The following is a 27,533-nucleotide window of genomic DNA, read 5'->3' as shown; positions in this document are numbered from 1 at the left end:
CTAGATATTTAACCATCAATCTGGCATATGTATGTGTTGACATTAATTAATTGTTGACAGACGTGAATGTAACCCAAAAATCAAGGGATTCACTGAAATGCAATCTCCTTCCAAGTCTTTCTCGCTTCCCTGTGCTGATGAGAGGCACTCACTTTTTCCTTAATCAGATGGGATTTTAAAATAGCATGTCTCATCTGGCAGGTGTTGTTTTATTCCCAAAAATCTCAGACTTTACTAATGTGCTGTATATAAAACCTCCACCTTTTATGCACCAATGATATGAGGAAAACTTAGGTCAAGGGGCTCTGAGTAACAAAACAAAGACACTAATAGCTGAAGACAGATACTTTAGGTAGAGTTAGTTTTTAGCTTTTGATCCATTCCCACATGTTCCAATAGTGGGAGACACAAGTTTAATAATGGTCTGAAAACTTTTGCTGTTTGAAAAGTCTTCCAAGTTAATAAAAGACAAACGTGACTGAAAATTTAGCTCTATAATCTACACTTAAACATCTGAAATGATACTAAATGACTCCTCAGAACAGCAAAGCATCTGCAGAAATTTCAGATACTCAGACTTGTCACTGGCTGTTTCTGGGTGTGAATACTCCCCAGTGCTCCCTGTATGTCTGCAATTTCCCTTTTCCTTCACCCTCTCCACCCTCATTTCTGACATACTCCTGATACCAAAGTTAGCAGGGGAGAGTTTATGACTCAAGTTCGACATCAAAGATCTTTTGCCTAGATCTAGAGCATTTGCTGCTGTTCTTTCCCTTCCCCTCATTTTTCCCATCCTCACTTCTCTATCTTACACATTATAGAGTTTTGAATATTGGGATGGGGGAAGAAATTTTTTGTTCCACTTTGAGTCTGACCTGCTTGATCTTTAATGATGTGGGCAGTTCAAGAGCAGCCGTAGAGAGTTTGCTTATCAGTCCTGCAGGCTGCCACTCCAACAGTCTGAAACTGCAGTTTTAAAGGCTAAGTTTTTGAGATCTGCTGTATTAGGGGAGATGAAAAAAGTTCTTGTTAAAATGTAATGTAGTTTTTTCAAGTCCAGTTGTTTCAGCAGAGCAACACAGTGAAGCACCAAAATTGTAACAGATCTTCAAGGCAGAAATCAACCTCTTTAAAATAGCTTGCCAAGGATCCTGCTCACAACACTCAGAAGTTTTCAATGACCTATTAATAATCTAATATTTTTGTGAAGGTGATCTCTTAAATATTGGTCACTAAACCATAGAAGTGGGGGCAGGGTCCTGGCTAGGCATTTTCAGTATTTGCCCAGGAAACACTGCTTCCCAGCTTGCCCAGCTCAGGCAAGAGATATATTGAGAAATATTGTAAATCGGGTTCTGGGGAAACACAAATTCATGCAACAGCTGATGTCTTTTGTCTTTCTCTTCCTGCTGAACAGTATGGGTTCAGCAACCGAGGTATTGCATGTAGTAGCTGCATGGCTGTCTCAGAAATCTTCAGAACCAGGAAACTTTTATGTTCTTCAGAAGTTCATTGGGCACTGGCACAAAGCCCCTTTTTGCCTGAGTATTCCTTTTGCTACCTGATGTCAGGTGATTACAGAAACTCATAGTGAATTCTTTCACTATAACAATAAAAGAGGAAAAGTGCTTTCTGTGTTGTCTTCAACCTCATACAGGGGAAAGAGGAAAGATCCTCATAAAAGAGTCTGCTGTTTTTGCAGATAACTATTTACTTTGTGAAGATGATCTTTAGTGCTGATTGCCCCTGAGTGACCTAACCACTTACTGAACATAAAAATACCTCCACATAATACAGCTGCAGGATTAATAATAATAATATTTTTAATTCCCCAAATACAAGGACTAATGTTTTGCATAGAACTCCACAGAACTTCAGCTGGAATGTTTAGGGGAGCACCTACAGATTAAGTCCCAAGCAAGGTCTGAAAGAAATGTAGACCTTAATGTGACTTAGAAGTAATCAGAACCCAGTCAAAACCAAATTACTCCTAGACATCTGCATGAGTAAAGTATTAAGCTGTCGTGCTTCTGACATCAGCTGTTTCTCGTATTAGCCTAAAAACAGAGAGCTTGAGGATTACAGTTTTGGATTTACCCTTTTCCTGTCCAAAAATGGACTCAAATGGAGCAGCTTAGTCTTTGAACTCAAGACCAGCTTCTGAGATAAAAAGAGGTTTCATTAGTGATTGTTTTCCTTTTTGTATTTTAGCCTTTGTGCTGTAAACAATTGGTTTTTTGATCTGTAGTGGAAGTGGTTCTGCTTTAAAGCAGAAAATGTGGTTTAAATCTTTTTTGTTGGGGAAGACTAAAGTGGTATTATTATTTTAGAGAGCAGTGTTAAGGCCTTTAAGGCTGCTTATTGCAAAATCTGGTTCTGATGTTTGTATTGATTGTTGTTAGTATTTGTGGTGTAACAACATGCAATAGAAACACAGCTGCATTGCTACCTGTAACTTCAGACAATTCATTATTGGCAGATTGTCACAGAAAAGGTGAGGTTGGTACTACAAGAACTGGATGGATCAGCAATAATTGAGAAATATCACTTGATAAAGCAAACCAAAGGGGTTTTGCTTTTGCCCTTTGGCTCTGTTGGTAGCCCTGGAATGTCAAATGTTGTCAAAACCACAAAATATCCTGCTGGTACAGAACTGTGCTGTGAGTTTGGGATGAAAAATGCTATTGACTTAGCTTTGTTACAGCAACATAATATGAAACAAGCTATACAGAAAAATTCACTGTGTCTTGAATTGGCATGTTTTTCCACTTAATTGGAATTTAGCACTTAATCAAATCTGGTGTCTGCAGTCAACTTTTAAATTGAAAAATCATTCACAAATGGGGGAATGTAAAGCTGCTTCTGTGAAGTCTGGTTTGTTGATAGAAAGGTCTTCAAATGGAAGTGGTCTGTAGTCACTCACCTAAAGCAAACAAGAGGTTGAAGGCAGTTGGAGAATGCTGGAATCCCAGCAGAGTATTAAATAAAGCTGTCTGCACTATTCTGTAGGATACTTATCTGAATTGCCATGCTCACACCTACCACAGTTCTTCTGCTTTGTGTCCTTCAAAGAAAAAACAACACTGGTTTCATTTGTTGCTACTGTTTCCCTGCCCTTGGCAGTCTGTTTTGAGTCTATCATATTTTCCTGCAAACTTAATAGAAGAACTGAAAAATTACCTGGTAGTCATTGCTTTATGTTGTGGTTGAGATGTATCAGTAGAAGTTGAGAAGTCTTTTGTACTATTACCTGGATCTTACCTGGTCAGAAAATCAGATGTCAGCATCCTTTGTCTTTCACTAGAATTTGTTTTTACTTCCAAGTACTTCAGGGTTCTGGGGAGTAAACCTGATGATGAATTTCATAAGAAGAATTCCATTTTATCTGCTAATGACTAAAGCCCAAATGCTACTTCATCCTTACTTATTTACAAAGCAAAGGAAACATGTTGCTTCTTTATACGTACATCTTGTGACATGCAACAAAACTGAGATAAATACAGATGTCTCGGAAAATTTCACTTTATTTTCCATGTTTATGTTTGAAAAATATTGCATACAAGGGATATTCAGATTAGTGTGCCTCTCTACCCTTAAAAATAATAATGTTAATTGCATTTTTTAAGCATACAACAACTTCTATGCTAAGTAAATATTACTTAACAGGAACAGAATATTGTTTCAGAAATAAACTAACATTAATTTTCTGAATAATGTTTGAGAATGGAGATGAAAAAAAATATAAAGCATTTCTGCTAGAACTATAAAATATATTGTTGAAAGTCAGTTTGTGTGTCCTATGATTTGGGTTTTTTTCATTATTCTGTTGTTTTTAAAGCATCTTTTAAGCATGCCATATATGTTACTCCTCTGCTAGCTTTAAGAAAAATTTTGTAACTATGCAAAACAGTTGGTCAGGGATGCCTAGTCTGTTGTTATTCCTGCTTGTAGGTCTAGAATTCAGCTTATCTCAGACAAAGGTAAAGATAAATGCCTTACAGGAATGCAGGTTAGGCATTAGTAGTTACATTTCTGGATTAAGAACAAAACAACAAACTTTCCAGGACTTGTTCTGCCAGGCATGTGTCAGTTAGACTGGTAGACTAATTTTGCCAGTGTTTTGAGATTGTTATCCTATTTTTCAGCAATTTTTAAAGCAGTTTGCAATACTTAATTGTGATGATTTAAGTAAGGCTGTTCTAGACAATTTAGAGTTGTACATCCATCTCAAGATGCCTCTAGGCTGCTGAAGCTCAATGGGTATGTAAGGGTTACAGTTAGCCAGGACAGTTCTACAAAGAAATAGAAAATAACTTCTGTTCTTACAGTTGTTTAGTTTTTCCAGATTGCCTGTTTCACGTTGATGGAGTGCTTTTAATAACCACATGTGATCAAGATATTGGCTTCATGTGTCACTGAGAAGTGGAACCTCAAAACACACCACCACTGAAACAGGAGGGGATGATGCAGGAGTTACTAGGCACATCCTTTCTCTACTCAGCTTGAGGAAACTAGTTGCAGAACAATGTGGTATAGGTAAAGACCACAACTTTATCAGCACACTTTATATGTGGTGGAACTATTATTTCAGACACAGCATTTGCCACTGACAACTGGATTTAGCTCACTGGGGAATTGCTGGGTTTATTGCATGTTTTGATAGCAGACTTTTAAATAATGTGTTTGTTGTGTGCGTGCCCTCCCATACATGCAGGGTTTTTTGGTAGCATAATTTTGATCTGTAGTACCTGTTACTAGTGGTAAAAAGTGACTTTGAAACAATATTCTGCTTACAGTGTTATCATTAGGTAGAAGTAAAATTGCTATATTCCTACTTCATAGTGGATACTGCAAGCATAATAGGTAGTGCTGATATAGCTCCCCTGAGCTGACTGACTGCCATGTAATTTAGCCAATATGACTGTAAATATTAGCCTTAGATAGCTCTCAGACATTTGTAGCCCGAAAAATAATCCTGAGAATCTTGGGTACAGTTCTTGGTGCTTACTCAAGTAAGCTGAAATGGGACTTTAAACTTTCACTCTACTTTGGTTCTTCTTAACACAGCTCAGAGAGTTTCCTTCTTGTATTCCTTTTTGCATTTACTTCCTACTATGAAAGTTTTTTTATAAGAGAAGTTGCTTAATATGAGAACAAGGGATAAATACACAATTGGAGTTGTTTTAAACAGAGGTAGAAGCTTGTTCCACTTTAGTGTGGTTATCATTGTTTATTTAATAATGTGTTTTCTCAATGTAAACCTTAATGGTGAGATCAAAGGCTGTTATGCTTGCTATAACTTTAGAACACAAATCCATGAAATCAACTTCTAGCTACAAATGCCAGCCTGAAAAAAGCCTCACACTTTCTTCTTGGTGTGTGCTTGTCAACACACACATTCTGTACAATGTGATAAGACACTTGTAGTTAACATGTGCATGCAACCAAAATAGATTAAAGGCATGTGCTGAAGTTTTTGAGACAGTACAGACTAAACAATCAGGAATTTAAGGCATGTTAGAAACAGGAAGGGAAAATAATTGTGCTCATTTATTCAGTTTTAAAATGAAACAAAAATTATTACATAGCCTTCTAATTGACAGTCAGAAATTAGTTTTTTGAAACAGTAAGCATACAAAAAATTGTGTTTAGGAATATGAGAAAAACACTCTTAAGTTTACTGAAAAGTAAGTACAGTAGATTGCCCCACTGTATTTGCATTTGTATAATCAAAGTTCCAGCAGGCAGCTGCTTACTTCATAATATCTTTAAAAACTTTGTGTTGCTCCTGTGGTCTATAAGCATCTGGCCCTTGTGTCCTTATCAATGTCTATGTAATTCCCTTGCATGGGATGCAAGACTCGGATGACAAAACTGTCATGCAGTCAGAATTCTGGTTTAGCCAGCTGCATGCACAGGGCAGCAGAGCTGGGTGCCTTGCTGGGATCCTGCAGCATGCTCTGCTTTCCATGCAATATGCTAAGCATTCTCACATCATAGAATCTTAGCTATTCTAAAGAGCACCGAGGAAAACTAGCTCATTTGTGTCCTGAAAGGTTGGCAATTCCTATTTTGGGTCATTATTCTTAAAATGAGTTCTAATATACACTAAAAACCTGGCAGTTCTGCAGGTCTATTAAGCTAGCTTGAAGAAATTTCTGTGAAGTCCTAACACGGCTGCCTGATGAAAAGGCAAAAAGAGAATTTAAACGAATAGCAGAAGTCAGAATTGCTTTGCATTTAACACTGCCTCATGCTCTGCCCATTAAAATGCATTTTTTGTTCTTGGTAAGATTTGTTTTTGCCAAGCTGCTGTTCAGGTTCCTAGTAATCATCTACAGGTTGTTAAAATTGCCCTTTTCACCATGCATTTGATATGTAAAAAACTGATTCTTCTTGTGTTAGGCTGTGAGAATGGTAGCTGATGCTTCCCAGCTGCTGAGACAGATAAGGCATTTCATGACAGTTTAATGAAAAATGTTCTGTTCTATCTCCTGCACTCCCCACACTTTTCTCATCAGCCTTTTTTCCCCTCAGCAAAAGTGCAGCTAGGCCATGTGGCCTAACATCTTATTCCCCTGCTGCTGACCCAGCCCAGACATGACATCGGTACTGGGACAGGATATGTCAGCTTCCTCAAGGCAGAAGGGAGCATGATGTAGGAGGAACTGAGCTGGAAAGTTCTCAGGGGATGAGAGGGGTGTATTACAAGTCTCATATTTTAAGCAAGCAGAATGGAATCTCTTGGAACAGGCAGACAGATATTTGCTGCTTAGATTTTTATCACTTACAGGCAGTTCATACCAAGTCAAGGACTTTAGGACAAGTTTGAGATAATATGAAAGAGGGGGCAAAAGCAGGCCAATTGAGTAAGTCAAAGTCGTTTAAAAAGGTCCAGAAGAAAGTGATTGGGACTCAGAAAAATGAGGCCAGCAGCTAATACAAAATAAAGCAACCCACTTCCACAGAAAGAAACAACCCATTTTTGTAGACAGCCAAAATCATGTGAAAGTGGTGTTATTTTAGTGCAGCTGCTGTGCTTATGAACCATATCTTAATCTGTCTTTGATAACTTGCTGCTTTAGATATACCCATGGGTGCCTCAGGCTATATGTAGCCTAAAAGCCATCAGTCAAGAACAAAAGGTGCAAAAGTGGTACCTTTATTATTATTACCTGTTTGTTAAGGGGTTTTGCCAGGTCTTGAGGGTTAGAGAAAATGGCAGAAGGACAGCAACACTCTTAAGTCCAGGCTTTTAACTGCTGTGCTGAGGGAGTTTTCAAAAGGCCAAACTGCCCTCAGAACTACTTTGGGCTGTCCAAGCAGCACTGTAAGAATAAGTGCCTGGCCTAGTACCCCTCTGTTCCATGCCACTAGAAGGGATGAGGTGGTGTCTCTTTCTGTCTTATTCATAGATGGGGAGATGGCATGTTTTATGTTTTCTTCCCTTTGTTCCCTATCTTTTCCACCTGCCATTTGTGAGTGTTCCGAGGTCAGAGATTCAACTGTTAAGAGAGAGAGCTTGAAACTTTGTAAGGTAACACTGACTTTTAAAAACCAAAGCAAAAATTGAATGTTTTAGAAGACAGACAGAGGCATAATTGGTATTAAAAGTTACACAGCTATTGAAAAAACATGTCCCAAGTTGCAGTTCAGTCAGGTGAAAGAGGCTACAACAATTATCAGATATGTATTTAATCATACCAATAATCACCCACTATACACAAAATAGCACAATATACAGGGTCATTGGGTCATCAGGGATATTCTCTCTCTAGTTAGGGGAATATGATCAATTCAGAGTCCATCATCTACTTATAGTTCTGGAAAGCAAATAGGCAACTACAAATTCACCTAATGTAGGTAAAAATTTGATGAAGGATTGATCATTGATCACTCAGCAAATCTGATGTAAAAGCACCACCAAGTTAAGAAGCCTTTGTCCATAGTTTTGTGGATATTGGAGTGGTATTTGACTTCATCAGTGGATAAAAAAGTATGACTTGTGTTCCATCTGAACAGTACTGAGTGAGCAGAAGGGTTTCAGAGACTTTTTTATTGTTTTGTCCTTTAGACAAGTGTAATATGCAAAATGCTAGAAATAATTACATTTTGTTTAAAAGTTGAAAAGATCCACCTGAAGTGTAAGTTTAGCCAAGGCCACAAACTTATGTGAGTTTCAAATGCATGTAGTACTTACCATGCCAAAGCCTCTCAAGGCTTTTTATAGATGATCTACTATACACAGTAAATGAATGAAAACAAGCAAATCTTTGGCTTGAGAGGCAACTGCTGAAATACTCAGCAACAAAAGCAGCAGAGACAGAATGTATGAAAGTGAAAGAATGAAACAAGGTCAATAAAGAGTACCTAAGGCACCTTGTTTAGTAATCATCTTTGCTACACTCCTTAAGACCTCCAAATAACAAATAAAAGCTGTAAATGCTAAGGAATGTGAAGATGAAATAACTGAGGAGACTGAAGATGAAAGAGCAGAGGACAAAATACATTATTCTTTTTTGTAGTTAAAATTCCCATGATCAAAGGATGTGAATAAATATATTCTTTTAAGTGATAATGAAGTTAAGAGAAGAATCAGAGCTAGGAAAATGAATGAAAGGAGGAACCAGTACCATTAAGAGTAGGTTCATTTGATATTCATGAATTGCAAGTCAAAGTGAAGTAGAAAAGAAGGCTGGAGATTGGGATATTTCTTGTATTGTCTAGTGCATTTCTCAGTCTCAAGTACAATGGGAAGGGGGAAATATCCCCCTTAATTTAAAAAACAAAAGAATAGGAGAGTCCAGTCCATACTTGCTTTAGGAATATGCTCTGTAGAGCAGGAACTACAAACCTGTCCTTGCAAAAAAAAAAAAAAAAAAAGAAAAGAAAAGGAGAATTTTAAAGAGGCCTGGGAATTCTGTTTATTCGAAAATAAATAAATTCATTACTGCCCTAATTGAGACTTTCATCAAATGCAGTCTGTAGTGGACTGGTACTATAAGCTACATCTGATGACAAGCTGGTTAAGTCTTGGTTTGGCCATTCCTCCCTGCAAATCAATATCAATTATTAAAAAAAGAGCAGGGAAGAATTCTATTACTACTCTGGGTCAGTACAAGATGGTTTGGTAAAGTGAGTCAGATCTATTGAGTTGGCTTCCTTTTCTTATAGTTGAAAATAGAGCATATAATTAAAGCTCTCTTTGACATAACTGGCTTACTACAACTTTGATGATCTGGGTGCAAGATGTTCAGTCAGCTTCCAAATTTGTGTTCCCTCCCTACTGCTAGCCAGAGGGAAATTTATCCTTTCATATACTTTTCAAGAAAAAAAGCCAACAAACCTCTATCTATCTCAGTCTCTGGCCTTATTTGAATACTAATTCCTTTATGCACACCTGAAAGTTTCAAAACACCATGAGAGATTGAAAGGAGAAGTTGCTGAGAAATCTGTAGGTATCCAAATGTGTACAGCAGAGTAGGAAGTCAGGTCAGCTGAATGCTTCTGGGGATATAAATACTTCTAAGGGGTGGTTTTTTCCACATAGCTTTTGGACTATCAAACTAAAGTCTGCAATAGCCAGAAGCCTGCTTACATTTTAATGCATATTAATTAAAAACTGTACAACAGCATTTAGTGTTCATGAAGATGATTGTTACGCTTTTGGCATTTTTAGGAAAGCACATCAAGCTTTAAAGTAGAATAAGACTACTGTCTTTCAGTACCTAGACTTTGTGCTCATGAAGTACAAAAAGCACAGACCTTTTCCTCATGGTCTGCTTTTGCCTTGTGTTCTCCCCTCAGGTATGGCCCATTTCCTGTTCCCTCGGAGCTACCTTTGGCTATATGGCTGGTCTGATTATTGCACCTCTGTGGATACACTGGAACCGGAAGCAGCTTACATACAAAAGCAGATAACTGGAGCAAAAAGAGACAAGGTATTTCTTTGTGCAGATTCCATACAGGCTGTGCAAAAGTTGGGGGTTTTTAAGATATATATATATATATATATATAGTCAAAGCAGAAGACTGTCCAAATTCAGTTAGAGTATTTCAGGCCAAGCATCTCCACTCCGTAAAATCACATAGATGCCATTTCAGCATGGTGCAGTTTTTGCTTCCTCTAGACTGTGTAACCCTGAGAGATTGTACCTTCCAGTCTGAATAAAATATTTGTAACAGATGTGGTGGCTTCTTATTACAAGTTCGTTGAGTTTGATTTTATTCCTCTGGATTTCACTGGTTGTAGAAGGCAGAAACGTAGGTTTAACTTTCAAACCGGCAACAAATTCACTATGTACTTAATGCATTGTATTTAAAATCAGTAGAATTTCACAGTAAGCCTGGCCATTGTCAAATGCCTCTCACGTGATCAAACAGCAGTTTATGCATCTTGAGCCTATTCTCTTCTTCACTGTGTGTTTCTTTGGAGTTAGAATGGCTATAATAGCTTCATCAAAAACAGTCTTCAGTCCTTTCTGTGTTAAAGCTGAACACTCCACGTAACAGTAGGCTCCTATCTGTCAAGAAAATAAGTTAATTCAATAGCAGTATGTCTCAGCTGTTCAGTTCCATCTGAGCACTTCTGCTTTTTTTTTCTCCCCCCATAGCAACATTACAATGTTTGGCTGCAATCTAAAAAAAGTTATCTGAATGTGCACCCCTGTAGGAGAAGATAATTTTTATCTTTTGCCAAAGATCTGGAAGGTATTTAAGTTGGTTGGTTTCTGTGGGAAAGAAGTAAGTTCTTTAGATTGGCAGTGGATGCCTAAGATATGGTTGATAATTAAAGAGCAAAAAATTATTACATTACACATTTGTGTTTCAAAAATAAATGCTCTGTAAGTGTCCTGATAAGCATTATCCACACAGTAGTTACAGTGGTAGTATAACATTCTCAAATAGTGTCTAAAAGATGCTTCCAGCATTTTGCTTGAGCAGGAGAGGTCCCTTCCAACCTCCACCAGTCTGTGGATTTTAATTATCTTTGAGTAATATTTACATAGCTTGTATAGCTTTTACAAGTGTCTACACTGAAAATTAGAACTGTTACTGACAAGAAAGTATAATTACATAGGTCTACTCATTAATGTAAGTAAGTGTTGTTAACTGGTAAGCAGTCACAAGATTTCATATGTGGACTGCTAAAATATATGCAAAAAGTGGTAAAGGAAGACTAAGTCAAGTGGAAATAGGGGTGTTTTGTTGTTTTGTTCTTTGTTACTTGGTTTCATTTAGGAGTATCCAGTTTACCTCTTTTGCTAACTTCTGTCCTTGCTCCACAGATACGGGCTTCTCTTTCATATCATTCAGTCTTGCCAGAGTTTTTGGGTCATCACGGAGATCAATCTAGCAAGAAAGATTGAAGTCATGCTGGAATACTTTCTCTAAACAAAAGTCAGCAGGCAATGATACCCTCTTTTTAAAGGAGAATCATTCAATGGAATATTATCACTATAAAAATGGAGTCATGGCATGATTCAGATTGTGGACCCTTCCTGATTCAAGAGCCCTCAATTTAAGTTGTGAACCTTTAATCTAGAAGGAAGAAACATTTATTCTGTAATTCAGCACTTCAATTAGATGTGATCATCTTAGAACACCAATTGCAGTGGCAGAAAGATAACCCATAGGTAACACCAACATGTGGGTCACTTCATAAATGAAGCCCAGTCCACTACCCATGAGAAGCAAGAAGAAGTTGTCTCATTTCTCCCCTTTTCCTTTGCTTCAGCAAATATTGCATGTGACTAATAGTTGTTAACCCAAGAAATTCCAGTAACATGGGCATGAGCAGACAATTTTATTCAATAAGTCCCATGACTTTTTAGAAAGTCACATGGGAGACATGCAGCCCATCTTGCCACCATGTTTACAATGGACATAAGTTTTTTTAACAAATGGGGATAGCTCATTGGAGAACAGCACGTATCTGTGTTTTTCTGCCACCTGTAAAAGGGTTGTTCCTCCAAAGACAGAAGGAGGTGCTGCTCAGGTCCTGTTGGGCCTCAACTTCCAGCTCAGAGAAAAGGCACCATACAGTGATCCTATTTGCTTAAATAAAAGTAGAACAGAACCAAATATACCTGTGTTCCTACTAGTAAAAAGGGAACATTAGGTGCATATTCCTTCAACTCCGGTACCCACTCTTCCTTCACATTTTGAAATGAAGCAGGGTTTACCACTGAGAAGCAGATAAGGAAGACATCGGTCATAGGGTAAGATAAAGGTCTCAGACGATCATAGTCTTCCTAAGGAAGAAAAATTCTGTTATCTGCAATATTAAGTTGTTGCCTGTATTTTAACAGTTATATTCAGAAACTGTATTTGTATTTCATGAAGGTTGTTGAGGCAAACTTTCTGAATGTTTAAAACTATTCCAAGTTAGTTAGTGTTGCTGTTAGAGCAAAATTTACATATGAAGATAACTATATGTGAATGTAAATATTTTGAAAAATGTGTTAATACTGATAGAAACTTCCTTCTCTATGAGAATATACAGATGATTACCATTCAAAAAGTTTTCACTTCAGGAAAAAAACAAAAGACTTATGGTTCAAACATACTTGCAGATCAAAGACTACTATTTGTGGAGAAATGAGCAGGTGTGACTGCTGTAGAGTCATCCAGGTTATACAAAGCTAGACTAGATTAAGGCTGTTTGATGCACTTAAATCTTCTATTTTGGATCATACACAGAGGTGATATTTAAAGCCCTGTGTAGAATTTTGTTTCTTAGAAACCTTAGAGTCCTGTTCCTGGTGTTCAGGGCAGTAGGAAGGATGAGAAAGGACCTCTTTTGTCTGACTGTGCTTTCTACTAGCAAGCCCAGCAAAGGATTAGATGGAACAGAAATTCAGAATCAAGAACACTATGGAATATTAATGCCTTTGTTTATTTGTTTGTTGGAAGTGTGGGAGAGGAGTTAGTGTGAAAAAGTTATTTAGGACATTTAGAGCCCCAGCATTTAAAGTCAGCAGTCCTACTGCCAGGGTATACCACACTGTGGCAAGACAAGTACCTAGGAGCATTGCCCCTCTTGTAAATCAGAGTTCTCTCTAGCAAAGGAGAAAGTGGATTTTTGCCCCATGTTTTAGCTAACAGCCACAGGGAGCATGCCCTTCTGCAGAGCTTCTCTCTGCAAGGCTTCCTTTGGTCTTTGGCAGTGAACCAATGCCTTACCATTCCTACTATAGAGTTTTGGTGGTTTTTGCAACATAGATAACTAAGACTGAGGCCAGGCATTGCAGTGACACTAACAAATGCTGGATTTATACCTTCCACAGTAAACACCAGTTTATTAGGGCTGCTGCAGCAGTTTCCCTTTTTCCCATGTAAACTCCCCATCTTAATTAAATCTCACAAATACTGCAATGATTCATTCATTACACATAGAGGCAGAAATGTAATTCAAGTCCATGTTTGAAATGAGACAGAAAATTAAATTTTTGTTTCCTTGGGAACAGCCACATTACCAGATTATTAACCTATAGTCACACCCTCAGAAACGCCCTGCATTGATTTGTTAGGTTTTAAACATGGTCACTTGAATTTCAGAAAAACTGTGAGAACATCCTCAGAGCAGTTTCTGCTTGGCTCATTTTTCCATTTGGAAGTCAACAGCTGTGGGAAGAGAGCTGTTATTCTCATGAACTGGAGGAAAGACAAGCCCAAGCAGAAATTCTGCAGTAGCAAGGAGGTGATCATTCCCCGTCATATTCTTGTGCCATTTTGAGTATCCACTCTAGTTTTGTAAACAGGCTTGTCAATTAGCTAGAGCATGTTAATTGTTGACAGGGCATCCCAGTTTCACAACCAGAGTAACTGACACCACTTTAAAGCTACAACATTTGACAGGCCTTTTCCCTGCCAGTGTCAGGCTCTTGCCCTGATTCAGAAGAAAGAAACAGTAACCATGTCTCTTCCAAATGTGTGGACATTCATCATAGAATGCAGAAATAACTTCAAAACACCAACACAGGAAGTTAAAACTCTTTTAGCATGCAGCTAGATTTTTTAGACATGTATTTTATGTTTCACTTCTACTGCTGAATATAGCTAGATCCTGCTCAGGGTTGCACTCTGCTTTTTGGGGCGGAGATTAAAATCCTAAAAGAAACTTCTCAACTACCAATTACTCTGTTCCCTGGAGTACAAAATCTGCATGAAAACACACAGTGGACCCATCAGTTGCTCTGAAATTCAGCTCTAAATCATATGTGGGGTATTAGTGAATAAGTTGTATTTTTTAAAAATCTACTTAAAAGCTGTAATTTGTTCCTACTGCCAAACAGCTGCCATCTCTATACTCTACATTTTCTAAAAATCTCATATCTGGATTAGGGTAACTAGAATACTGCCTGCAATAAAAGCTGGAATGGAGAAAGCCTTTCACTGTCACCAGAAATTACTGTTAGTCCATAAACTTAAAATAGCTCTTTAGTTAATCCGTTTCAAATTACAGATGGACCTTTTATTCATAGCAAATATTAATCATTTTCTTAAAGCCAGTCTCAGGTCTGAACTCCTTTCCTGCTCCTGCATTTGTTTGTGTGCCTTTTGGTTTATACCCTGTTCCACTTGCACTGGGCCAGCTGTGGGCAAGTGTAATTAAGAGTTAAACAGAAGGCAGGTACAATGTGATTGGATACATCATGTACCACAGCCAAAGATGTGTGTGCTCTTTGCTGCAGTGGCTTCACTGCATTTAAGCTTCCTTAAATTATCAGAGAATTTGGCTATACCCACCAGCCCTGCTGCTTGAAACATGACAGTGCTCTCAGGCTCTCCTTTGAACCTTGTGTATGCTCTGAACATCAGGTGTGCATTGACACCAATAGTGGCACCCATGATTGGACTGGTCCTGAGTCCTCCTGGGAGAAACCCTGGTTAAATTTTGCCAGCACCTAGTATGCCATCTGGGCTTAAACACTCCTTCTGCCTCCCAACAGCCCCTCAGAAACAGCAATAAAACCTGTAAACTTTCTGTGATGTATTGAGCCAGCATAACTGCTACAACTGGTAGAAGAATCTGAAATACCAAATTAATTTAGACTGAATGTTAGAGAAGCCTGGAAAAATCTTATTGCTTCAACTATAATTTATTTCCTCAATCTAGTGTAAGGGAAATAAATGTGGTTAATTCTAAATTGAAATGCAATGGCAAAATTGATTATACTAGCCAGTCAACATAGATTCCAGTTTGAGTGCATGTACATACCACACTATACAGCAATTAGATAATTAGACAATCTGGGGGAGGCACTGCATATATAGACTTTAAAAATATTTAAGGATATTAGCAGGAATATTTTAAGAATGTGAATAAGATGGGCAAGAAAGCCCCTAAGGATTGAAATAGTCAGTATAAGTCTCAAATACTTGAGGCTGTAATAGTGAAACAGCTCATTATCCAACATACTATAGAGTTTAAAAGAAATTGTTTGCTGAAGCAGGTGAATACAGAAAATATGAGGGCTATATTAACTTGAAACAAAACTGGACACAAGAATGTTGATTTAATTAATGTTCTGTGGAGCTGTGATCCCTCTAAAGGACGTGACACTACAGCAGGGCTGTTCATAATTTCCCTAGTATCCCTGTGGAAAGCCAGGACAGCTGCTAGTACACAACAGACATAAAGAAGGAGATGAGATGAAGGAGCTAAGGACTTGGCTTCTCAACTACAAACAGGGGGTTTTGTTTTTAAAGTGGAGAATAGAAATTCAGGCTTTAAAATTACCATGTCTTCTTATGGTAGGCTGAAGGTATGTCTAGTATTGCCTTTATCTTGGTTCCTTAAAATCTATCCTTTAGATCTCCTTTTCCATGTTACAGTACCTAATCATCTGCCTGAGATTTTCTGCAGCCTTGTATTTGAATATTGTATTTTGGATAGTGAAGATGATTTGCTCTAACATGTCCAGAATCTGGATGTTTCTAACATTTGCCTGTCCAGAAACAGAGGTCTTGGGAAACTTTTTGTATGCAGACTGAAGAATGGTATTGCAGCATTATAATATTCTTCATTTCATGGGTTTGCTCAGACCAACAGCAGAACACAGTGTCCCATTTCAAGTCATGCATTTCATTTTGAACTGATACTTTTGCCCAGTTCTGTGGATATCAGCTGAGACTCAGCTAAAGAAAAGGAAACTGTATTCCAGATTCTGCCACTGACAGAGTATGTAGTCCTGAGCAAATCATTATCCTCTCTCTGTTTGCATCCTCCCATCTGTAGGGGTTTGCTAGCTTAATAATGCATTAGTCTTTGCAAAGCACTCCAAAAGCCTTTGATGTACACAGCTTATGTGCAGTGGGATATTTTAAAAAAATAAACTCAGACAAAGTGGAGTATAATAATTTCTGGACAACCTTCTTGACCCACAGAAAGCACTATTTCTTCATATTTATTAGAACACTGAGGTGCGAGGCGCTGACATGCAGAGGTTCTGTGTGTAGAGACCTTGTGGCTCCCCTGATTTATGGTATCATGCTCCTCCCAGCTGCAGTGGAAGTGATGGACACACAGAGTCTGTCTGTAGAGACACCCCTCTGTCAGCAGTGTGAGAGCACAGGCCTCCAGGCCTCCTGCTCATCTGGAATGGTATTGGGGGCTTTCTGGCCACTTTGGACAGATGGAAAGCAGTTAGTCCTTTGCAGCCACTACCTTCCCACACCTTGACCAAAACCTTTGAGGAAGTCCAGGCCTCTCTGATCTGCCTTTGCAAGTTATGAAGACAGTGCTAACCTAGACCTGTCTGGTTGATTTTTATTTCTTTGCTAGTGTTTTTAAGAAAATAGGAAAAACCAAATTATGGTTTATCATTAACAGTGACACAGGGCCTAAGATGTGTCATGTTTTAATTCACACTCAGTGTCTTGTTCTGACAGAACCAAAGTAATGAATTATTTTATGTGTTTTGCAGTTTAGGAATGAAATTTTAACAATGCATCTTCAGTTGTTATACTGACATATCCTTGATAAACCTATTTCTATTCCAAGAGGTATAAAGTGGATGGGTGGAAACAAAATAAAGCTTGCACCACTGGAAGAAAAACCGGAGCTCAAAACCTCTGCGTTTGTGATCTCTGTGTTAGCAACCATCTGTTGCTTTCACAGCTTACAACAGCAATCGTAAGGAGAGGTTCTCACTCCCAGCCATCTGTTTTTAGAGGGGAAGCCAAAAATAGACATCAGGCAGAGTTGCTAGAGGAATCCAACCTTCATGCAGCAAAGGGTAATCACTACTGCTCAGAGGGGTGCAGTGAGGCAGAGTTTTACAGAGTAAAATCCTTGGTAAAAGTCTGTTTTAACCACTTTATAGTAACAAGAGTCAGAAGTCTTCTCTTATTATGAATTGCCATATTTCAGTTTTTGAAATGCATTTCAAACCTGTCTTTCAAGACTGCATTTTTTACTTTTCCTCCCTGAAAATAAGTTTCTGTTTCAGAAGGCCCCTTGTAATATTTTGGAAAGCATAACAAGTGAACCATAATGACTGATGTACATAAATGTGGACTTAGTAACAACTCACTGCTGCCTCTGGACACATCTCGCCATCTCCCCCAAATTATTTGGAATTAAAGGCTGATCTGCAGCTCTGCCATAAGCACCAGGCAAAGCCTCTATCTAAAGGTTTTGAAAGCAACTGCTTGCTGCAAAAGTACACCAGGAACCAGACTTCACTGCGCTGAATCACCCTGTGGTTTTTGGTTCTACAAGACACTTGGTGGGGGAGGAGAGAGAGGGAAGTGGCCTGTACTGCCCCATGCCAAGCATAAATTGCTTCTCTGGCTAAAAAACACTCTTCAGATTTTTCAGTCTGGGCTATGTAACACCGTAACCCTTTGCAAGGAAGGAGGGTGGAGCATCCCCCAGGATGCTGGTTTCCTGGCACTGCCACTCACAAGGCACCACTAATGCAGGACCATTTGGCATAAAGCTGCAGTTTGGACTGACAGTGCATTGTCTGCTCAGCCAATTCCACAACCCAAGCTTTGCTATGCTGATGACTGCATTTGATTTTTCAGTTGTCTACATCTGTAGCCCCTAGCTTTTGAACATGCAAAACGAGAAAGATGCAGTGATTATTCCCTGGCTGCAGGGGAAAACTGCACTACAGACCCTCTGTCTCTTCACAGGCTTCTGAGGATATAGCTTGCATTGCTAAAGAAAGCAGAATTGTCCTGTTGTGGTTTGTTAGCACAGGTTTCCCAGAGAGTGCAAAAAGCTGTTGGTTTGGGCCCAGCATCTATTTTTAATTTATAGAAAAGTCTGCAAGTATGCAGAGTAAGTGCTCTTCCATTGTATTCTAAAAATGAAGTAAACTGATCTAAATCCATTTCTGAATTCCTGTGAGGAGGACTGTTCAAAGGACATATGAATTATACATTGAAAAAGCCCAGGGTTTGTGAATTACCTTTTTTTTTAATAATAAAACTTTCCCCCTGGCATATTGGAGAACTGTGCAGCTGCTTACATCTCTGAAAAGCTTTTCTGGATAGACAGAAATAACTAGCTGGAAGATGGAGCCTAGTTAAGATGGATTTTAGATCATTAGAGACAGGAAGGACAGCATATTTCTTTTATTATATACAAAATTGCCTTTAAGTGATCAGATTTGATCCTAGACTTAATAAGGAATTCAGTACTGTCCAAATGCTACATCTTGCCACGTGGTGATGCCAAACTACTTTCCTAGATGGTCTCAATAACACACTCCCTTCTCTCCATCACCATGAGAACTTCAGCTTGCTGGTTGGTTTTCTAAAAGTGAAAGTCCCTGAATTTTCCCTATAGGGCTTATTATTTTAGCATCTGTATCAACAGAACATGTATCCAGCTGACTGCAGGCACAGTTTCACTTGAACACCTTCACCTAAACCTGTTGTTTACCCACTATGGAGCTCCTGAGAAATGGCAGAGTAGCTGGCATGGACAAACCCTTTCACTCCTTGTCCATAAGAAATTTCAGTCCTGCTCTGCATTTTTCTCACTGTCAGATTTCCATTTTCCCCAGGAAGGGAATTCACCCCAGTTGTGTCTGCAGCCATGAACGATCAGGATTTTCCATTCTTATAGATACAGCAAATAAAGTTAAAAAAATAAAATGCACCCTGACACAGGAGATCTGGACAGATCCTCTGCAGAATCTGCTCTTTGGAAAGATAGGTTCTCTGACTTTATTTTCACAGAAGAATATGACCTGTTGTCACAGGCAAGATAACCTACAGAGTAGAGTTGGTTTAGTACAGGTATCCATATAATATCAGATACGTCTTTTCATTTGCTACCTGTATAGAGACTGATCAGACAAACAAGACTGATCAGTTAGGTGTCCCATTCCCTTTCACCTTTTACAAATAAACCCCAAAACATTCTTCAGTCCAGTGTTGAGGAACACATAGAGGATTACAGCTTTTCTGCCTCCTCAAGCTTAGCTCCCATCACACAACTTCTCAGGAGAGTGCCAGGGCCATCATGTGCACCTTGAATGAACACATCACAGTGAAAGATTTTCTGGAATGAAAGGAGTTCCTAAGAGTCTTCTGCACCTTGTTTTATATCAAGTCCCATTTGCTAGGGCTAGCAACTCCCATTGAAGAATGTGATAAAACACTTAGCAGATGTTAAGGCAATTGAAAGAAAAACCATAGGCAGTTTTTATTAAGTGAGGAATTTTTGAGCCATCTCACTGCCTGTGGCTGGCCTATCTGTTGGTCATAACTAAAGACACACCCCAGGTCACACCTGGCATCCATCCCTTGTTGACTCCAACACTGAATCCCAGCTGGAAATAGGACCAACAAGGAAGTAGCACTAAGTCCTAATGATGATCTTAAAGTATTCGTGACTACATCTAATTTAGAGCACAAGCTGCCTGAGGTACTCTGAATCTGTGTTTTATTCATGTGGAGCAATAGACTCACCTAGGATGCTGACAGATGTTGCTTTGCTCTGGAGAATAATGCTGCCACCTGCATTTTTATGTGCACACCAGTGTGTGCCTGGCATAGCAAAGAATTATTGCACACGTGCCACAGCACAGATGCAGCATGGAGCAGGATTAAAACAGACTGGGGACAGTAACTGTAAAGTGTCAAATGACACAACCTCTTCAGAGCTGCTGAAAGTGTCACGTAGCACTCAGACATTTTTCTTAACACAACTCACCCTATCACCAATTCAAACAAATAGACTGCTTATAAAACCCCAGAACAGAGCAGTAAAAAGACACAGTTCTTCTCCTCTGTGTCCTTATTTTGCATTTTTTCTCATTAGGGGAGGAGCAATTTTGTTAGAAATGCAAGTGCTAATTTGGAGGCTTAAAAAAAAGTCCTGAAGTTCTGCCCCAAAGCATCCATTTTTGAGATGCTGAAGTTTATTATTCACAGTAGAACTGCAGGATTTTGAACCGGTGTGCTTTGTATTATTTCTTAATTACCAGGTTCCTGGAGTCTCTATAAAGAAAAAGCACATCCTTTTCACCTTTAAATGAAAGAGTAATTTCTAGTACCTCACAGATACAGAGAAAGGTTGATACATGAAGATAGATGAAGGCCAAAGATTTAAAGAAAACCCACATGCAGCAAAGGGCAAAACCATTTTAATTTCCTAGACTTTTGGGGTAGTGGTGTATGTGGGTAGGAGGAACTGGCTCATCATTTTGAATGCCCAGGACTAACAAAACTTTGCTGAAGTAGGTTTTACATCCACTTTGTCCGTGTGTTCTTAATAAGGAACTGGAACAAAGTTTACTGAAATCAGCAGTAGAGTGCCAGCTAACACAGAGCTTTGGATTAGACCCTAACACACCCTTTTACATTGCAGGTCCATGCTATGGAGACAGTGCTCCATCTAATTTTGTTTACTTTCTTTTAAGATGTAGTTTGGAGGCTGAATCAGGAGTTAGGCTATAAATGAAAACTGCATTTTTTTAATACTTCTCCTATTTACCAAAATATGTAGAGTTCTTTGCAAAGAAAACAGATTTCAATGGAGAAGTCTGAGTATGGACCTGACAAAAATTCCCAGGGTCTCATATGTTCTCTATCAGAAAAACTCCACAAGTCATGCTACCTTAGCCAGTTGTCCCATTCCATCACCCCTGCCTCCTGCAGCACAGCTGTAGATTATCTGATACTCAGCTGAGTGCAGGTGCACACACAGTCTTAAAATGAACTCCGGGAAGTAAGAGGATACACAATAATACTGTGCTGGAATAGCAGTAACTGTTTGTATTCACTGTTGCCTTTTTAGCATGTTTAGATAGCATTGTAAGATGCCACTGTGCCTCAAAGAAATTAAAAATCAGTAAAATTCAGACAGTTCTCTGTCACAAACTAAAGAATATCTACTGAGTTTTAACCCAGGAAAAAAGGGCTTTTTACTTGGCCATGTAATCAGTGTTTAGCAAGGGTCCATCCTAGGTCAGTAGTCTCCATAAAAATGTTCTTTTAACATATCAAAAGTTGAAGTTTCAGAGAACCTGTCAAATTTGGTTTGCTTTGTGTTCTTTATTTTGGTCTGCCATTAACTTGCTGTTAAAGTGGCAAAGATATTCTGGATCTACATTTTCAAATGGATTCCTTAGATTTGATTTTAACATAACTCAGTGTCGCTATTCAGAAGTACCGTGGGGCTTTTGGCACTCTGAAAGTGAAATGTAACTCTCTTGAGTTTCCAGCATCTATCTAGTGGATGCTTCTGGGAACTCAGAACACCATCTCCCATTCTGCACCTCCCCATCTGGTGATAACAGTGCTTACCTATCCTTCTAGGAAAGCTGCCGTGCTTTCAAAGCGTGAGTCACAGCTCACGCAGAGGCGTTTAGATGCAGGCTTTGCACTGACAGTATTATTGTTGCAAGGCCATTTTTAATAACCAATCTGAAGGTATAAGTCCTTTTGCTTTTAAAGAGAACGCCTGTCTTTGCTTAAACCCTTATCTAGAGAGCTCTAAGCACAGAGATTGTTAGCTCATGCACTTCACCTCCTCTTACACTGAAAATCTTCAATTCCAAAGGGAGAATCTAGGCATGTTTTTATTTTATCTGCATACATCCAGTTGTTAAATCTACGTGGCTGGCAACATCCTGAGGCACAGAGCAGCTTCAGCGGAGGCTGAGCTATTCATAGGCTGGGCTGGGAGTGAGCTCATGAGCTCCCAGCCTCCCCAGTGCCAGCTGCCAGCTCGGCTGGGACATGGAAAGGGAGCGAGGCAAAATGCATGTGGGAGGGGGGAGGCACAGGGGGGGCAGGAAGGGGACAGGATGTTGGCTGCTGACATTTCATGTTTAGATCTGCCAAAATCGTGTTGGAGGGCTCGGTGTTTACACCTCTGCAGCAAAGGGTGGCAGGCTTTGCATTGTGTGAGAGTGCTTCACTCCAGGCTGACATTTGCAGCTACGGCTGCCTGGTAGGGGCAACTCAGAAGGAGCAGTGTGCTCTGGGGAGGGACATTTCTATTTTGCAACAGAGCAGCAGCTGCCTCTCTTCTCAGTAAGATACTGGAGTGGTACCTAGGGCTAGACCAGGGCTACTTACCAAAGCCAAGACAAAGAGGAAGGAGTATAAAGATTACTGCTATTTATTTATAGCAACCACCACAGGTTTGGGAACTATCCATTTTTAATAACCACACCTCACATACAGACACCTTCACATTTATAACCATTTGTTTCTACACCTCTCCTTAATGCAGACACTCATCTCCCTAATAACTGAGTTAGCTTTATACACTTCAGCAGCCTGACCAACTTAAATATAAAATTGCTTTAGCATCAGGGCTTCTGTTACAGCCAAAAAATTAGTTTATCTGAATTAAAATGGCTGTGGCTGCAACCAGTGTGACCATCTGGGCTGAGATGTGCAAAGAAGTGGCTTGTTCTGTGCTTGTGAATACCATGTGTTGTGGTACTGTTCTGGGGACAGGTGAGAAGGCACCAAGAGCTTCATTTTGTCAGACCCTGTATTTGGGTGTTTAGGGCAGAGATATAAAAGCAGAGAGCCCAGGAACACAGTTCACCTCAGCTTTGTCTGACCAGGCCCCTCTAGTATCAACAGTAAATGATGCTGAGGGATATAAATGTTATAATGAAGCACTGCACCATAGTAAGATTCACCATACCCTGCTCTGCCCAGATGCTGGCTTGGTGCCAAATCTGCACAAAACAGTCATGCCATGCCTCAGCATCTCTCTTCCCAGAGCAACACAAGCAGTACAGGCTCTGCTACTGCCTCCCCCATCCTTCCTCTAGATCCCAACCATCCTTTACAGCAAAGACACAGGAGCAGAGCAAGGCTTCCTCCTGTATGCCGTCAGCACACGCTGGAAGAAAGGGACACCATGAATTAAAATCCTCCAGTAAAAGGAACCAGCAGAAGGATAGACTCCCAACTGTCATTTTAAACAACAGCCTTGAATATAGAGCAAAATCCCCAAAAGGCAACTCCTGTGTGTCCTACCACTTATTCTGACCACTTGGGACATGGCAAAGGGACATGTGGCACCTCTTTGTTAGTGCTTGTGGACTAACAAAGAGGTGCCACATCCTCCAAAAATGTTAACTTCCTGAGAGCTGGCAGTATTACTTCTGATATCTTGGAATAGCAAAATGATAATCACTTGCCAGCAGTTCAAAACCTCTCCAACATGGTGATCTTAACAGACCCCTGATGAAGCCATGGTTCTCTTCCCAAGCTGATTTTGCCATGCACCCCTGTTCAATGAAGAGCAGTATTGACACACTCTCCCAGAAGAGGCTGCTGCAAGCCCAGAGGCCTCCAAACATCAGCATCACAAGCACCTCATATTTCAACTTCAGTGCATTGATGTGTCTTCAGTGTAGGTAGGTGCCACAGTTCTCATCTGGGGAAACCAAGACCTGCTCTAAACCCTTGCACACAGCAAGGCTAAAAGGAGCTGCTAGCTCCACCTCTGGGAGGAATTGCTGGAGGAATGGCACTGGATTCCCACCCACCTCCCTGCTATGGGAGGCTGCCTCCACAGCTGCAAGCCCAAATGGGCTCTCTGAGCCTCCACAGCCCACCAGCTGTGCTGGCTATTTTCTGCTGAACCAGGGCCTCAGTATTTTCAGACAGAGAAAAGCCTTCTTGAACTCACAAACACTCAAAGGCCTGTGTGTAAACTGAACTTTGTGAACCACTAGTGGCATTTTTCCTTGCTGTATATATATTACCAGGGAAAAAATGGGATTTTAATAGGTTTGTTTTCAACCTACTTTAAACTCACAAAGATATGAGGCCTTATGTCATCGTTATAGTTACTACATGTGATCCTGTGTGTGTTGTGAGGAAGCGAGCTAGAAGTGAGTACTGGATGAACTCAAAAGCTTGCAACTCCTCTGCCAAAGCAAAGTCTGTCACAAGTTGCTAAATACATAACCACGCAAGTTAAAGAGACCCACACACTGATAAGCCAGTATTTCAGGGTGATGAGCCTGCTGTGCACCAGCTATGAATCAAAATCTTGTCTTTAATCTTTCTTCTGCTAACAGCTTTCTGCATTTGGAGTAAGTCACTATCTGAACTTTCATTAACCCCTTTCACTCCTCTTCCCCCTGAATAGACATCTGTAGATTGGACCTATTTACTTTGTCCAGGGCTGGAAGTATAAACCTGCTGATGATTGTGAACTGCTTAGATACCACAGTGATCACACACAGCCAACTTTTATAAAACTATACTATCAGGCCAATATTTTACAGAAAAATTATTTGGGGCTGACAGAATTAGAGACAAAAGACCAGATGCATGCTGGCATAGAAATTCTAGCGTTGGGCAGCAATGTATCCAATCCATACAGAAGTCTGTGGAAGCAGCAGGCATGTACCAGGTACAGCGTGCTGTTTCCCCAACACAGAGAAGACATCATCAACTCATGTCTTTTCTGCTCTTTACTATATATATTTATGTTTTAATGTAAGCTTTCTATTATTGTGTAGCTTTGGGAAGACAGGCTTGTCAGCTGCTCTGACAAAGCAGCTTTTAACTGAATGAAGTTGCTAGATTGGCATCTTGATACAGACTCCCTTCTTTAGTTGTACTGGATGTTGGGATGGGGCTCCTGTGGGCAGTCTCTGACATCCACCAGTTCCCCAAACATGCTGAAGTGGGATGGGGATAGTGGTAAAGATTTTATCAGTACCACAGGTCTGACTAAAAGGGGAGTTTTGCCAAGACCAGATATATCCGTAAAGGTAGCCTCATTAAAACACCTTATGTGAACTGAGGGTCCTCTGAATCAGGCCAACAAGATCTATTTCTAGGTGCCTCAAAAACTGCCCTGGAATTCAAAATTAAAATTTCAGCTTTTCAAAAACTGGGGAAAAAAGCTTACCTCAACTTTCTCTATATACAATTTCACAGTGAAAAGTTTTTCTTAGTGTAACAGGAACACCTTAATTTGCTGTTTGTTGTAAACTGGCCAGTTTGCCCTACTGACTTTTGAGGAGGCCAAAGGTCACCTGTGTTTGCAGTCAGCACATTCAGGCAGAGTGGGTACCACAAAGCCACCCTAGCTGAGGTTACACAGAGCTAACACATACTCACATTAACAACAACAAGCCCAGAACAAGCATCCCCAAATAAACCGTGCATATGTACAGAAGTGCTAGGCTCACTTTCACACTTTCCAATACTCCTTATAAGAAAAATAAATAGTTGCACACTAACGAAATGCTTTGTCTGAGCACTAGATCCTCACTTTGCAACCTACTTAAACAACATTTTAAAGCTGTGTTCTGAACTAATTACTATTCAAAAACAGGACTATGATAGTAGTAAGAAATGCACTTAGCTGGCATAAATTTGACTAGCTTGTGTTTATATCAGGGAGATGACAAGCATGAAGTCAGTCTTTGTAGGAAGAGTCTGATCCTTCAGGGTATCAGCTTTCTGGAAATGGCGCTGTTTCCTACAATTCTCATGGAATTAATTTTTTTACTGATTTCGGGCCTAACAGAGATATAAAACTGGTTAAATGTTGATTCCCTAACTCAAGGCTATATATAGATCTAAAAAGGTACACTAGTTCAGGCAGCAGTTGTTCAATTAAGTATAGGAACAACATGGTTAAAATTTACAGCTTCAGTTTATGCCACTTCAGTGAGATTGTCTTACGAGCTGCTCTTTACAACAAGGAAGCATGTCTGAGGTCATGTGAGACCAAAGCACATGCTCACACTGCAAGAAGAAGTTTAATATAGGGAGTACACAACTTTACTGAAACCCATGCTGCGTTTCTGTATATGCCCTGCACCTCCTGGGCTCAGGCTCTTCACAAACGGTTTCGAATAAGAGATCCCCAGACAGTACTCTAACCCTGGAGACCAAACCTGGCTCGTGGCTGGTGCCATGCAAGTTAAGCTAAGGAAGAGATTATTTGAATCATGGAGCCCTTTAAAAACCACTAGACCAGTGACCCCTCCAAACAACCAGTATTTTATCCATCATTAAAGTTATTTAAGAGCCATGCTGACATCACAGCATCTTTCACAACTGGCTGTAATGATCCTAACCAAATTAATCACTTGAGTTGTCTGGGACAGCAAAAGAAACCCAGGTTATCTAAAAGGCAGTGGCTGAGAATTACATGTTGTTATTTTCCACCTTTAGTTCGAACAACTCTTAGTAGCTATTTGAGTGCTGTAAATCACAACCAAGGCAAGCTGCGGCAACCTAGCTCTCCATCCGACCCGAGGCGGCGGAGGCAGCGTGTGCCCTCTGTGCCGAACGGGGCACATTTCCCCCCGAGAGCCGGCGGGAGGGTCGGCACCCCGAGCGAGGGGGTCTGGCCGGTGGCCATGCCCGGCCGGAGCAGTGCCCCGCAGGCGCCGGGCATCCCCGCAGCCCAGCGCCGGGCGATGCCGTGGCGCCTCGGCCCCAGCACCGCTAAAAATAAAGCCCGTCTCCTCCTGCCCGCCCTCGGGAATCGAGGTTGGATCGATGGCTTTCTTTTAAAGCCAGATTTTATCAATCGCCCCCCACCCCCGCCAAGCCTCCTCTGAAGCGCCCAGCCCGGACCACAGCCCTGCGAATAACTTCAGCGCCGGGAGCGCCGGGATCGCCGGCGGGCGAGGGGACGGGGCCGGGATCCGCGGGCAGCGCTCGGCACTCACCTGGCCGGCCGTGTCGTAGAGCCCCAGCAGGTACTGCTTGCCGCCGACGGTAACGCTGACTGCGAGGGGGGAGAAACACAGCGGGTGAGGGGGGGCAAGCCGGCCGACCCCTGTGCCGGCCCCCCCGGCAGGGCAAGGCCGGGGGATGGAGGGAGGGCAGAGAGCGGCTGCCGCCCCCGGCGGTAGCGGGACCCCCCGCCCGCTCACCTGCGTAGTGGTCGAACACGGTGGGCACGTACTCCTCGGGGAAGGCGTCGTTGGCGTAGCTCATCAGCAGGCACGTCTTGCCCACGGCGCCGTCCCCCACCACCACGCACTTCAGCATGACCGCCGCGCTGCCATGGGCCATGGCCGGAGCCCGCCCTCATGGCCCCGCGGGCGCGCCCC

The 27,533-nt window shown here is 40.7% G+C and overlaps 2 protein-coding genes across 2 annotated transcripts in view; one reads left to right on the top strand and one right to left on the bottom strand.

The window, feature by feature from the left end:
• The window catches only part of PIGF (phosphatidylinositol glycan anchor biosynthesis class F), a 20,315-nt gene extending 8,832 nt beyond the window's left edge, over positions 1-11,483 (top strand). Inside the window, exons 6-7 of the mRNA XM_054280206.1 lie at positions 9,808-9,941; positions 11,289-11,483. Coding sequence (XP_054136181.1) covers positions 9,808-9,921 — 114 coding nt within the window. The 3' untranslated portion in view covers positions 9,922-9,941; positions 11,289-11,483. The remainder of the gene's footprint in view (positions 1-9,807; positions 9,942-11,288) is intronic.
• Positions 9,926-27,533, bottom strand: RHOQ (ras homolog family member Q). Its single transcript, XM_054280207.1, has 5 exons — positions 27,354-27,533; positions 27,147-27,205; positions 12,090-12,254; positions 11,257-11,352; positions 9,926-10,523 (listed from the first exon to the last, which is right to left on the bottom strand). Exons 1-5 carry the CDS (start codon positions 27,493-27,495, stop codon positions 10,368-10,370), a joined length of 618 nt encoding a protein of 205 aa, XP_054136182.1. The 5' UTR covers positions 27,496-27,533; the 3' UTR covers positions 9,926-10,367.

Source organism: Melozone crissalis, unplaced genomic scaffold, assembly GCF_028551555.1.
Source record: "Melozone crissalis strain CALT ecotype California unplaced genomic scaffold, PUWL_Pcris_2 ptg000027l_1, whole genome shotgun sequence".
Classification (NCBI taxonomy): Eukaryota; Metazoa; Chordata; class Aves; order Passeriformes; family Passerellidae; genus Melozone; species Melozone crissalis.
Note: the sequence above shows the minus strand (reverse complement) of the source record. Positions and strands in the feature narration are given on the sequence as shown.